Below are 13,962 nucleotides of genomic sequence, written 5' to 3'. Positions count from 1 at the left end.
TGAAGCTGGGGCGAGGCGAAGCTGAGACAGGGCGGGGGTAGGGCGGGGCGAGGCCAGGCCCGGGTCGGGGGGTGCCTGGGGGATTCGGGAAGAGGCTGCAGGGGGGTCTCCGAAGGAACCTTGTGAGCGAGTGCTCGCGGGCACCGACTATGTGCCTGGCACCTTTCCGGATAAAAGTTCAAAGCTCTACACAAGGGTGTGTCTTCTCAAGGCTCACCTTTTGGTGGGGAGGGAAAAGCATGTAAACAGAACGTGAGCAGCTGTGGCGCAGGAGGGTGGTCAGCAAAGACCCTGGGAAATGGGGAAGAGGCGCAGGCCTGGGACCCGGCGCAGCCCGCGGCGCTCGCTCCCAGAGGGTCAGGGCACGGTCGGTTGAGAGGCCGGCGACGCGGGACGTGGGAGCTCGGGTAAGGTCTGTGAGTTGGGAGGGCCCCCGTCATGGATGTTTACTTCCGTTCTAGCGCAGTGGGAAGTTGCTGTAAGATGTAAATCTGAAGAGTGGCATAATCGTAGATGTGTGTTCTGCGGATCTCTCTGCTCCTGTGCAACGAGTGGGGCACATGGGGTGGAGGGATGTGGAGGTGCTCCTCACCTGCCCAGGTCGCACCTGCCCTCTCCCCTCACTCCGCTTCACCCCCGCCCGCCGCCAGTTCCGCACGCGCGTCTCAGCATCCAGCGTTTGGTTCTCCAATTCCAGCTCCACCGGAACAGGTCTGAAACCTCTCTGCACCTCGGCTTCCGCATTTAAGCGATGGCAGCAGCCTTCTCGAGGGGGCGGTGAGGTCAAAAGACTTACAGGTTGCAAGGTGCACAGTGGACGCGAGCTGGATTCTGAGCTTGATCACTACTTGGAGGTGGGGAAAAGGCGCCCGAGAGAGGGGGACAGTGCGCAGCCAGACGTCCTAGATCAGGAAGGGCCGGGTCCAGAGGCCGCAGAATAACCCCAGGCTGAGGAGCGTCGGCAGGAACACACGGTGTTGGGGTCCCTTCCTTCCTTCGCAGCCGCACGCCGCCGGCGGCACCTCTGCGCCTGCGCCCTCTCACCTGCAGATTCCGCCAAGGGCTTGTATGGACTTAACCAAGAAGGAACAGGACTGCCGGAGCATTGAGTACTATCAGCCGCCTAGAGCGGACCCACGAAACCTGGAATTCAATTGGTTGGTGAGCTGAGGGGCAGGGCGGAAGTTCAGATTAGGCATTTCCGGTCTAGGGGGTTTGACTCGCCGCGGCACGGGAGTTAGCGTTGGCCCTCCTTACTTTCCGGTGGTCGAGCTGAGTGAGTCCCGAGCTAGGGCGCCTGGTGCGGAGGTGTCGGAGCGGCGCTGGGGCGGGCAGGGACGCTGCCGGGGTTCTGAGGGGCCAAAGGACACAGCTCGTTGCCTCAGTGACCCGTAGAGGACGCGCCGAGGGCGGCTGCGGGTTGTTGAGCGCCCGCTTTGTGTTGACGGAGGGACGGGCAGGACGAGGGTGATGTGAGGCGGAGGCGGCGGGGCGTGGCTGTCCTCCATGCTCCCGAGCAACATTGAAGCAGGGAAGCCAGATGGATAAAAAGGCCTCGCAGGGGAAGGGAGTTTGGGCAATGTAAGGGGATGAGCTGAATTGTGCCTTTTTTTTTTTCTTTTCAGAAGACAGAAAAGTGTATTTAGCAGGAATGGATTGAAAGGGTAGAGCTGTGGTGTGAAGGAGCGTCTGCTGTGGGGAAGGAAAGGAACAGGCAGGAGATGATATCTCACACATGCGCTGGAACAAGCTGAACGCTCATTCGTTTAGTAGGCACTCGGTAAATGCTGACTTACTGATTAAGACAATTGAAACTTAGTATTGTTTGCGGTTTGCTAATACTGTGCTGAGCATTTTATACATATTCTCATTTAACTCAATCTAGTCACTTAAGGAGTAGTGTCGATCTCATTTTATGGTCTGTGGGAAAACTCAAGTCACTTACCTGAGACCTCCGCATTAGTAAGTGGTGGATCCAAGGTTAGAACTCAGTCCTATTCGAGTCTAGAGCCCATGCGCCTAACAGCGGCGTTACATGCCTCCCGCATGAGTTTAGGAGTGAAGGCAGAGTGCATTAAGAGGCACCGCTTGTGATTCACAAACGGCATAAGCAGCAGGGGCCAGTCAAAGGCAAGCCCTGTCTGACGACTGGAAGATTCCCTCTGACCAAGGTGTGCCTCAGCTGGAGACTGTGAAGACATCAGTGAGCTTGTGTTCATCGGCCAGTCAGAAAATCTGTCCAAGAGAGGCTTAAATGATGACGATGAGGCAGGGTTTGTCCCAGAGTTTGTTGTGAAGTGCCAGGGCTCTAGAATGTGTCTCTTGACTTTCCTTTGTGGTCACTCCATTCCCCTTACTTCCTTTCAGATGCCTCTTGGCAAACTTCCCTTAGCATCTCGGTGATGAGAACTGGGCCTTGCGGTCACCTAGAGCCGAGGGAAAAGGGCGCATTTCCTCCTGAACTAAACGAAGGAATTTGTTTATGTGCAGAGGGCTGTGGAGAGGTGACTTGCTGTGTATGCCGAGGCCAGTTGGGAAGGCTTTTGTGGGAGTGACACATGTCACTGCTAAAATAAAACCAGATTTGTGGTTTTAGATGTCGTCTGTGTACTGACAGTTTTCAGTATATACCCAACCAGCCCAACCTCACTCTTGAATTTTCAACTTGTATATCCAAATGCCCTAATTTTCCATTTGTAAATCTAATAGGTATCTTAAACATTACTGTATACAAGACAACTTTTACATTTAATCCTTCTGCAGTCTTACTCTTTTGAGTATATGGAAATTTCATCATTTCAGTTGCTCAGGCCAAAACTCTTGGTGTCTCGGCCTACATGAAATTCATCTGCAAATCCTATTGATTGTACCTTTGAAATGTATCCATAATCTGACTGCTTTTTGTCACTTCTGCCACCACCAGTCTAGTCCAAGACATTCATCTCTAGCTGGATTGTTGCTAGAACCTTCTGACTGGTTTCGGTTTTTTCCTTACCCCCACCCCATAGTCTATTCAAAGCACCCTCAAAGCAGCAGCTGTAGAGACCACATTTGAGGTCATATCACTCTTCCCAGACATTCCAGGCACTTCCCATCCATTCAGAATAAAACGCATAGCCCTAAGGCCTACAAAGTACCCTCCCCAGAGGGTACCCACCTATTTCACCCTCCCCTACTCTGTTCAGCCCCTCTGGCTTCCTTGCCTGTCCTTGAACACAGGTGTGCTTGCATCTCAGAACCTTTGCACTTGTGCCCTCCTCCTGCCTGGGATGTACCTCCCTGATATCCACATGGTGCCTACCCTCGCTCCATCCAGATCTCCGATTTGTTGTCACTTTATCGGAGGTGTCTTCCCTGGCCATCCTGTGTAAAATATCTCCACCACCAGCCGCTGCCCTCATGCTGCGGCATTCATTCTTTGTGTGTCACACATACGTGTCAACTTCTCCATTTGCTCGTTCACTGCCTTAGCACAAGAGCCTGGTCCGCTATTCTCAGCTGTTTGCCCTCTGCCCAGGACCTCATAGATGGGCCTGGGAAATGCAGTCCATTCTCTCTTCTGGCCAAGTGCACCGCGAGGGTCCTGGCTTTCACATGGTGGCCTCAGGATGCTGTCATCCCAGGGGCCTCAGGAAGGCCTCTCTTGAGACATGGAGAAGTATAGCAGGAAAGTGGGGAGGGGATATGATCTCAGAGACCACTGGCTACTTTTCGTTCATCCAGCTTTCCTGGGGTGCTCAGGCAGCTCATAAATGGGTCTCTGCTACCACAAAAGGTCTGGGCCCTCTCAGAGCACCTGTGGGGAGCAGAAGGTTGGTCAGGCTCCATCACCCTCTTCTCCCTGCGGCTCTGCCCACACCTCAGGACAAGCTCAGAGACCTAGTGATGGCTGTCATGCAGCTCCTTGGTGGGCTCCAGGTGAGTGGTCCTCATGGAGACTCTTCCATATGACCTCAGCCTTTTCTTGGCAGGAGTCTGTCTATGAGGGGCTGGTCCCAGAGGGTGGACAGCTCCCTGTCTCCTCCGATGTCCTCTGTTCCTGAGTTCAAGTCCCTGAAATGTACTTCTCACTGTTTTCCTGTCCCTGGACCAGGTGCAGTAGAGGTCAGGGTTGGGGCACAACAAGATGAGCCAATATAGTGTCTGCCTTAAAGAGTTGACATTAGTGGGGAAGACAGGTACATGTTCCCAGAGGGATTTTACCAGTCCTGAGCCTAGTGTCTTCTCCCTCCAGGTCCTGACCTGAGGGCTGCATCAAGATCTTGTCATTCCACATCATGGTTTCCTTTGAGGATGTGGCTGTACCCCTCTCCCAGGAGGAGTGGAACTGTCTGATCCCTGCTCAGAGGGGCCTCTACAGGGATGTGATGCTGGAGACCTATGGGAACCTAGTCTCACTAGGTAAGTTCCCTCCCTGGGGCTCAGCTCCTGGGCTTCCTGCTCCTTAACCTTGAGGCTCAAGCTTGGGGCTCAGAGGCTCCTCATACTCTGGGCCCAAAGACCAGACATTTTGACCCTGGTACCATGCAGGTCTAGTTTGCACAGAGATGGGAACAGGTGGTACTGGGACCCTCCTTGATTTTTTTTTAATAGGCAGTGTCTCACTCTGTTGCCCATCCTGGAATGCAGTGGCAAGACCATAGCTCACTGTAACCTTGACATCTTTGGTTGAAGAGATTCTCCCACCTCAGCCTCCCAAGTGCCTGGGACTACAGACAAGGGCCACCATGCCTGTCTTATTTTATTTTTTTAGAGACAGAGCCTGTATGTTGCCCAGGTTGGTCTCAAACTCCTAGCCTCAAGGAATCCTCCCACCTTGGCCTCCCAAAGTTCTGGAATTACAGGCATAAGCCAGCATGCCTGGCCAACCCTTCCTGATGTATAGAAGGAGAATATTATTCATTGCACAGTTAGTACATTCCTATCCCCTGAATTAATCTTTCTGCACTTGAAGATCGGTGGTAGGATACACAGTTTGTAAATGAACCTGAGGCTAACAAATACTGTCACTTTTCATAAGTTTACACAGCCTATTGGTGGCAGATCTGGGATTTGGATCTGTTTAGTTTCAGGGCCCTGCTTTCCTTTCACTGGAATGTGCTCTTCCCTTTAGCCCTTTTTTTTTTTTTTGGTTTCTGCTAGCCTTTATTTGAGAAAATTTACACAAAATCCCCAATCCAACATTTACAAGTGAATCTGTATAAATCCCATATGCCTCTTTCCCAAACGAACTGAAAAATGGCTTTATGACAGGGGTCCACGACAATGGTATAACAAGATTTACTTAAACTGCATCATTCTCATTTATGTTGTACAGACCATTTTGGATAATATGCTTAAAAATGGAGGAAAGCACATAACACCCTTGTTTTTAAAGCTTATTTCCTCTTGTATCAGTCTTTTGTCAAAGGCAAATACTTTTACTTTTTGGATAAAACCAAGATATAATATCAATTAACTTTTAAACCAAAAGCACAAAATGTCCCAGTTGATAGTTCTGGCATGAGTAAAGGGAAGGGACATGAAAGAATGTCAATTCCTACAAAACTTAAATTTAGGGTCACACTTGGGAACAAAAGCATCAACAAAATAAAATATTCTCTTCTCCTATCTTCTTGACATTTTGGCACATCAGAAGAACATAACAGTAGCTTTCATTGCTCCTAAAAAGGGGAAAGGCACCAGTCAGAAATAGGAAAGAAAATCTTGTTAGGCTAATGGTACATGATAGAATTTCACATTAAAAAGTTTACAGATGGAGGCTGGGCATGATGGCTCACACATGTCATCCCAGCACTTTGGGGGGCTGAGGCCAGCAGATCACTTGAGGTCAGGAATTCAAGATTGGCCCGGCCAACATGGTGAAACTTCATCTCTACCAAAAATACAAAAACCAGCCAGGCGTGGTGGTGTGCGCCTGCACTGCCAGCCAGTTGGGAGGCCGAGGTGGAAGAACCATCCGAACCCAGGAGGTGAAGGTTGCAGTGAGCTGAGATAGCGCCGTTGCACTTCAGCCTGGGCATCACAGCAAGACTGTCTCAAGAAAAAGAAAAAAAGTTTTAGGGTGGTTTTTTTTTTTTTTTTTTTTTGAGACGGAGTCTCGCTCTGTTGCCCAGGCTGGAGTGCAGTGGCCGGATCTCAGCTCACTGCAAGCTCCACCTCCCGGGTTTACACCATTCTCCTACCTCAGCCTCCCGAGTAGCTGGGACTACAGGTACCCGCCACCTCACCCAGCTAGTTTTTTGTATTTTTAGTAGAGACGGGGTTTCACCGTGTTAGCCAGGATGGTCTCGATCTCCTGACTTCATCATCCTCCCGCCTCAGCCTCCCAAAGTGCTGGGATTACAGACTTGAGCCACCGCGCCCGCCCTTAAGGATGGATCTTAACCCACATATTATTTTCTCTACTTGGATGCATCCTCTGTAACTTAGTATATGTAATACTACAGATAGATTTTTTCAACGTCTGCTGCCTATGATAAGGACCTGCAGCCAGGTTCTCAAAAGCAGTACCTGCCAGTTCTTAACAGCAGATGGCAATGTTGTACAAGTTAACAACGGAACTACTTTTATGCCACCCCAGAGGAAGATACAAGAAGTCAAAAGGAAAAAAAAAAAGAACTGATTTGGGTTCATAGTAGCAGGAACATAAACAGAATAGCCTGAGATTTTAACAACATAACTCATTCCCTCTTCCACCTTTGTACTTTATCCAGGTCAACACATTAGGATTCTCTAACAATTCCAGTATTCTGCTTCTTTACTGTAAGATCCATGTAATTCTTGCCACTGTGATTAAACAAGCCCTGTAATAGTCAGCAGGGTTAAAAAGAGATTACAGAAAGGATAAACTCCTACCTACTTTCTTGGGAGATGTGGGAAAGATTTCAAGTGACAACATTTTTCATAACTGTTTATAAACGTGGTCATTTATATTCACGTTTTCTCTTGTTTACATTAGTTTGGCCCTTAGGCATCTCATACTCCTACAGTGATTATTGGCTTTGCTTTCATTTGTTTTGGATTTTTAAGTATTTACTATATTAATGGTCCTCCTAGATATCTATTTAATACATCATATCTCTTAATTCTCTAGATGGAACACTGAAGGACAGGAATTAAGTGACTGGCCATGCAAGAAGAGTTGGAAATTTTACTTATTTTCCTTGGTAGAAGTTATGTTAAAATTCAAGCAACCACATATCTAACAGAGGAGTTTTATCTGGGATGTATAAAAACTCTCAAAACTCAATAGTAAAAAGAACAAATGACCTAAATAGAAAATAGACAAAAGATATGAACAGAAATTTCAATGAAGAGGATATATAGATGGCAAATTAGCATATGAAAAGATAACATCATTAGCCACTGGAAAATGCAAATCAAAACCACATGTGGTGTCATTACACGCAGCTATGTGAATAGTTAAGATAAAAAATAGTAGTAATACCAAACACTGGTGAGGATGTGAAGAAACTGGATCAGTCATACATTGCTGTATGAATTGTATAGAGTGGCTGTATGTAAAAGGTACAGCCACTCTGGAAAAAGAGTAGGGTAGTTTCTTACAAAAATGTACGTGTTTACCACACAACCCAGCAATTGCCTTTTTGAGCATTTATCCCAGAAAATGAAAATATATGTTCACATAAAAACCTGTACATGAATGTTCACAGTAGCTTTATTAGTAAGAGCAAAAAAATGAAAACAACTCTTATGTCCTTTAGTAGGTGGATAGTTAAGCAAACTGTGGTACATCCATACCATGGCATACTACTCAGCAATCAAAAGGAAATGCCCAGACTTCACCACGATGCAATATATGCATGTAAGAAATCTGCACTTATACCCCCTAAATATATAAAACATTTTTAAAAGAAGAAAAGGAAGAAACTATTGATGCATACAACAACTTGGATGAATTTCAAGGGAATTATGCTGAATGAAAAAAAGTCAACCTCAGAAGATTACATTCTATATAATTCCATCCATACAACATTCTTGAAATGACAAAATTACAGAGTTGGAGGACAGAACAGTGGCAGCCGCAGGTTTTGGTGAGGGGATAAGAAAGAGATGTGGCTGTGGCTGTAAAAGGGCAGTGGAAGGGATCCATGTGACAGAACTGTTCTGTCTGTTATGGTGGTCACATGAATCTACACATGTGATAATACTGCATAGAATTATATACACATACATGAAAAATGTTCAAGCAGTTAAGCACGAATATCTTAATTGTCTAAAACGACATTTTCTTTTTTTTTTTCTTTTCTTTTTTTTCTTTTTTTTTTTTTGAGACGGGGTCTTGCTCTGTTGCCCAGGCTGGAGGGCAGTGGCCGGATCTCAGCTCACTGCAAGCTCCGCCTTCCGGGTTTACGCCATTCTCCTGCCTCAGCCTCCCGAGTAGCTGGGACTACAGGCGCCCGCCACCACGCCCGGCTAGTTTTTTGTATTTTTTAGTAGAGACGGGGTTTCACCATGTTAGCCAGGGTGGTCTTGATCTCCTGACCTCGTGATCCACCCGTCTCGGCCTCCCAAAGTACTGGGATTATAGGCTTGAGCCACCGCGCCCGGCCAACATTTTCTTTAAGAGTTATCTACAGTTCAAAGCTCACTTTTATGAAGTGTCACATCCATCACCATTTTAAGAGACATAAAATCATGAAAAGATATCACCAGAAGCTACGTAAACATTTCAGCTAAGGGTAAAGAGAAAGTTAAGAGTGTTTTCACAAGGAAATTGAAAGAGGGCAATCCAAATGTAGTCAATATGGTCACACAAAAATCTTGGTAAAAGAACTAGAATGGAAGCACAAACTGCTGAGCAAGTGGGAGAAGAAAAGAAAACATGGTTCAAACAGATCACACAAGGGAACCCAGGACAAATGCTGACTTTGACATTATCTAGGTAACTCCTATCTTTCTGTCATAGGTGACTCTAATAATAGACCTGTTGTTGCAAAAACCAGTCAACATTCTACCAAATTAAAAAGAAGTCCCTCATTGACTTGTTGGATGTAGGTGGTACCCCATGTCCTCCCACACCAAAAGAGATCAGTTCTGGCAAGAAAGCTCCAACCCACCTTGATGGTGCTGCTGATAGGATGCCTTAGGCCAGGGATGTCCCAGCGATGTTCTGCTGGCTGAGGTACAAGGTGGGAGGAGAATATGCCTCATTCATTACTTGATCAACTTCTTGGCCTTGAAGAAGCATTGCAGGTGGAAGACCTGCCAGGTGGCTAGTCCAGTGAGGCAGAACATTGAAAAGATGCTGAAGTATAGGACCCAAGTGTTTGTTGACTCATTGGTATCACACATCTCCTCTCTTCTTCATGTAGGCAAAATCATTAACAGTAGATTCTGAAAGGTCTTCTAGGTGTTGCAGCTTCACCTCTCATGGTTTGAGCTTCTCAACTTTTGCAATCTCCATAATTTTTTGCCTCCACTCCATGCTTCATGTCTAGGATCACAAGTTGGTCAGGTATCTGCCCTGTTCCCTTGCTCTCAAAACACACTTCAAATGTCATAATCTTTAGTGGTAAAGGAAAATTTCCCCCTTGGTTGCCTCCTCTTTGGAGTAGAAAATATGGCCAACAGGGCCGGGCACGGTGGCTCAAGCCTGTAATCCCAGCACTTTGGGAGGCCGAGACGGGCGGATCACGAGGTCAGGAGATCGAGACCATCCTGGCTAACATGGTGAAACCCCGTCTCTACTAAAAGTACAAAAAACTAGCCAGGCGAGGTGGCGGGCGCCTGTAGTCCCAGCTACTCCGGAGGCTGAGGCAGGAGAATGGCGTGAACCCGGGAGGCGGAGCTTGCAGTGAGCTGAGATCTGGCCACTGCACCACTCCAGCCTGGGCGACAGAGCGAAACTCCGTCTCAAAAAAAAAAAAAAAAAAAAAGAAAATATGGCCAACAGAATCTGTAATCTTGAGGTGGCTGCGCAGGCCGCCAGTGCCCCCAGACTGGTTGGAGATCTTGTATGTGCCAGTCACTGGCAGGTCCTTGTGGATCTCCTCATGGAGGCACTTGCGAGAATTACTGGGCAGATGGAAGGAGATGGCAAGGACCGAGCTGGGGCTGAGCAGGAACAAAAGCAGCAATGCCAATGGACAAGGGCCATGCCAGGCTGGTGGGCCAGACAAACCAGACATGGTGTTGGAGACTCATTCCCCCTTTAACCCTTCTGCTGGGCATCAACACCTCCTACTGTGAGTCCTCTACCATGATGTATTCAGGCCACAATGCTATCCTATCTATGCCCCCTGTCCCCCTGAAAAGCTAGTTTTGACCTTTCTTCAGCTTAGGCAGAGGTCTGTGTCTTTCTTCATGATTAGAGACCAGGTGGCAGGGAAGCACACAACCATCACACAGACTCAGACCACAGGTCCATCCTATCCTTTACCTGGGTGAATTTTCAGCTCTTACTTCCTTTCTCTGGAATAGGACTTCAAGCTTCCAAACCTGATGTGATCTCCAGGCTGGAGCAGGGGGATGAACCATGGACCCCACACATCTTGAGAACTCAGGGGAGCTGGAGCTGGAGGCACAAGAGAGAAGGTGAGTCTGCTCCCACTCTCTGCTTCTGTGATAGGTGCTGCAGCTTCACTCACGAATCCCGTCTCTGCAAGCTTCAGACAAATCTCTTGTTACCCTCAGGCCTTTGCTTTCCTCCTCCTTTTTCTATCTTGTCCTCTTTTCTTGCTGTTATTTGCCCCTGTTATCTGTCCATAAGTAGGTTTGTGTTTTATTTACCCTAGAAAATGCTCTTTCAGCCACAAAAAAGAGCTCAAGTGTCTTTCCCTGGCAGCTGGCTCCCAGTCCCTTCACTTCCATGTCATCCACTCCTTAGGCTGTTTGGGAAAAATGCTAATCACATTTTTCCTCTGCTCTGACACCACAGCAACAATCAACAAAGAGTTCATGACCAAATGCATGGAGGGCTTTTCCCATGCTCCAAACAGCTCTAATTCAGTTCCGTTTTGGTGCTTTCTTCTTGGAGATAGCCTGACACCCCACAGACTGAGGGCTCAGTCTCTGAGACTGTCCCCTCAAGACACTACTTGTAAGTTCGACATTTCCAAACTTCAGACCAACAGGATTCAAGTTGGAGTTCCCATGACCCTCACTCTGGGTTCTATTAATTTGCTGGAGCAGCTCACAGAACTCAGGGAAACACTTAGATTTGCCAGTTTAGGCCAGGCGTGGTGGCTCACGCCTGTAGTCCCAGCAGTTTGGGAGGCCGAGGTGGGCAGATCACTTGAGGTCAGGAGTTCAAGACCAGTCTGACCAATATGGTGAAACCCCATCTCCACAAAAAATATAAAATTAGCTGGGCATGGTGATGTGCATCCATAGTCCCAGTTACTTGGAAGGATGAGGCATGAGAATCACTTGAACCCAGGAGGAAGAGGTTGCAGTGAGCTGAGATCATGCCACTGCACTCCAGCCTGGGTGGCAGAGTGAGACCCTGTCTCAGAAAAGAAAAAAAGAAAAAGATTTACCAATTTATTATAAAGGATAAAGGTGAAGAAATATGTAGGCTGTGGTATGGGGGAAGGGGTGTGGAGTTTTCATGCCCTCCCTGGGCACATCACCCTCTAGGATCCTATCCACTTAGCTATCCAGCAGCTCTCTGAACCCTGTCCTCTTAGGTTTTTATAGAGACTTTATTATGTAGATATGATTGATTAAACCATTGGCCACTGGTGATCAACTTAACCTTTAGCTCCTTTCCCCTCTCTGAGTTTGGGTCTTTGGGGCTAAGAATCCTGACCTTGTAATCATGCCTTGGCCTTTCCAGTGATCAGCTTCATCCTAAAGCTGTCAGTCAACATAAGCCTATGAAAAGAAAGCACTTTGGAGATTATAAGGATTTTAGGAGTTGTATGCCAGGTCATGGGGGTGAAGACCAAATATATATTTCACACTGCCCACAGGGTTTGCTGGCCAGCTCTGTTTTGGCTGCTTGGAGACACCACTTAGAGAGACGTTCTCTTCCAAGTCTCTCATTCCTGCTGTTATTCACTCAGAGCATCCTAGGCTGATTCTGGGTCTTAAGGAAAAAGATGAGCTAGAAAGCATTTCTTCCTGTGTAGTGGGGGACCTGGGCATGTAAACAGTAAGCAGAACAGAGTCCTGGGGCTCCATGCTGCCACACAGCTAACGTTGGTCATTTGTGCTTGATGCAGGCCTGGCACTGTGCTGTCACAGTGAATTTATGGAATTTGCCAATATCTCTGCACAATCGGTGCCCAGGAAACTGAGGCACAGAGAGATTAAATGGTAGCCCCAGATCACACAGCCGGCCAGGGACAGAATAGGGTTGGGTCCCTGGCAGATTGATCTCAGCCCCATACTCTTATTTTCCCTAAGGAACCAGCTTTATTGAGGTGTAATTAACATATAATATGTTAACAAATATTTAAAGTATATGATTTTATATCTTTTGACATATGTATACACATGTGAAATCATTGCTACAATCTAGGGCAGATATATCCATCACCTCCAAAAATTTTCTCCTCCTTCATCGTCTTTCACTCCTTCCCACCTTTCTCACTCCTTCCCACTTATATCCTGAAGTAATTACTGATCTCCTTTCTGTCACTATAAATTATATTTTCTAGAGTTTTATGTGAAAATGAAATCATTGAGCATGTATTCTTTTTCGTCTGGCTTCTTTTATTCAACATAATTATTCTGAGATGTGTTTATGTTGTATATCAATAATTCTTTTTATTTCTGAGTAATATTGTTTTGTTTGAATATACTACAATTTGTTCATACTCTGTTAACAAACATTTGAGTTGTTTTCGTTTTTTGGTCAGCATACATAAAGCTGCTGTGAACATTGCCTTCCACTCATCTTGTACCTCCCTAAGTTGTTGTGAGTTGTCAAGAATGATTACTGTTCTCTCCCTTGTCCCCCAGGTGCAGTCACTGGTCCAGCATTAAGGCCAGGATTCGTTACTTTCCAGGGCTGCTGAATAGCTATCTTCCTGGCACTTTCCATTCTTACTCTCTTACATTGGAGTCACCATCTGTTGAATTCCATGTCTATTTATTTATTTATTCCTTGTTTTGCTGAAGTACATCCTCAAATAGGTTGAGCCCTTTTGTGTCTCAATATGGCTTTATTCTACCCTCATGTTTCTGAGTCCTTATGTATGAAATGTTTTATAAACTTCATATAAGTTGAATTATTTTATTCAGTCCGACAGTCATTTTTTTTAGAGTGTGCAGTAAAGGGTTAACTCAGAGGCCTGCACTGCCCAAATCCTGCATATTCCAAAGGTCTTTAAGACTAACCCCTTGACTAGCTTCTTGGAGGTAACCTCTAAGCTGTTGGAATATTCTGCCTGGTAAGAGTATTTGAGTATACCTGGGGCCTTGGGCTATGCTAGTTTATGCTAACTATGTGATTTAAAGCAAATGCTTATTTCTGTTTGCCTGGGTCCCTGGACCACAGTGTATCAGATTATCCCCTGAGGGGAACTGTCAAGGTACCTGAGTGCCCCAAGTCCATGTACTAACCATTAATAAAAATCCTGAACACTAAAGCTCAGGTGAGTTTCCCTGGTCATCAACACTTTGCATATGTAGTCACACGTGGCCGGAAGAATTAAGGTCTGTCCAGGTGACCCTACTGGAAGAGGATATCTGGAAGTTCACACTTGGTCTCTCCTGGACCCTGTGTGGCATTTTCCTTTGCTGATTTTTAATTGTATCCTTTTGGCCTAATAAACTGTGTAATTGTGAGCATAAGAGCTTTTCTGAGTTCTGTGAGTCCTAGTAAATTATCGAACATGAAGGTGGATTTGGGTACTCCTCGCAGAGTGCTTTGTCCATGTAAATGTAACATTTATTTGATAAAGTTGAGAGTAAGTCTGCCATTTTGCTATTTGTTTTCTACTTGTCTCATCTATTTCTTTTTTCCTATACTATATATATATATATATA

General features: G+C 46.4%; 2 protein-coding genes and 2 pseudogenes across 3 annotated transcripts in view; 1 reads left to right on the top strand and 3 right to left on the bottom strand.

Moving 5' to 3' along the window:
- CUNH8orf33 (chromosome unknown C8orf33 homolog) overlaps nucleotides 1-460 on the bottom strand; it is a 3,171-nt gene extending 2,711 nt beyond the window's left edge. Inside the window, exon 1 of one of the 2 annotated variants that reach the window (XM_017883600.1) lies at nucleotides 218-460. In XM_017883600.1, the coding sequence (XP_017739089.1) occupies nucleotides 218-440 (223 nt within the window). In that variant the 5' untranslated portion in view covers nucleotides 441-460. The remainder of the gene's footprint in view (nucleotides 1-217) is intronic. The other variant, XM_017883601.1, reaches the window with a different exon arrangement.
- LOC108536632 (putative uncharacterized protein ZNF252P-AS1) lies at nucleotides 436-1,106 on the bottom strand (annotated as a pseudogene).
- The window catches only part of LOC108536629 (zinc finger protein 252-like), a 45,033-nt gene continuing 32,145 nt past the window's right edge, over nucleotides 1,075-13,962 (top strand). Inside the window, 5 exon segments of the mRNA XM_017883599.1 lie at nucleotides 1,075-1,161; nucleotides 1,626-1,780; nucleotides 3,776-3,918; nucleotides 4,235-4,401; nucleotides 10,447-10,560. Coding sequence (XP_017739088.1) covers nucleotides 4,278-4,401; nucleotides 10,447-10,560 — 238 coding nt within the window. The 5' untranslated portion in view covers nucleotides 1,075-1,161; nucleotides 1,626-1,780; nucleotides 3,776-3,918; nucleotides 4,235-4,277.
- LOC108536631 (transmembrane emp24 domain-containing protein 10-like) lies at nucleotides 9,181-10,404 on the bottom strand (annotated as a pseudogene).

This window comes from Rhinopithecus bieti, unplaced genomic scaffold (genome assembly GCF_001698545.2).
Source record: "Rhinopithecus bieti isolate Rb0 unplaced genomic scaffold, ASM169854v2 scaffold_13617, whole genome shotgun sequence".
Taxonomy (NCBI): domain Eukaryota; kingdom Metazoa; phylum Chordata; class Mammalia; order Primates; family Cercopithecidae; genus Rhinopithecus; species Rhinopithecus bieti.
Note: the sequence above shows the minus strand (reverse complement) of the source record. Positions and strands in the feature narration are given on the sequence as shown.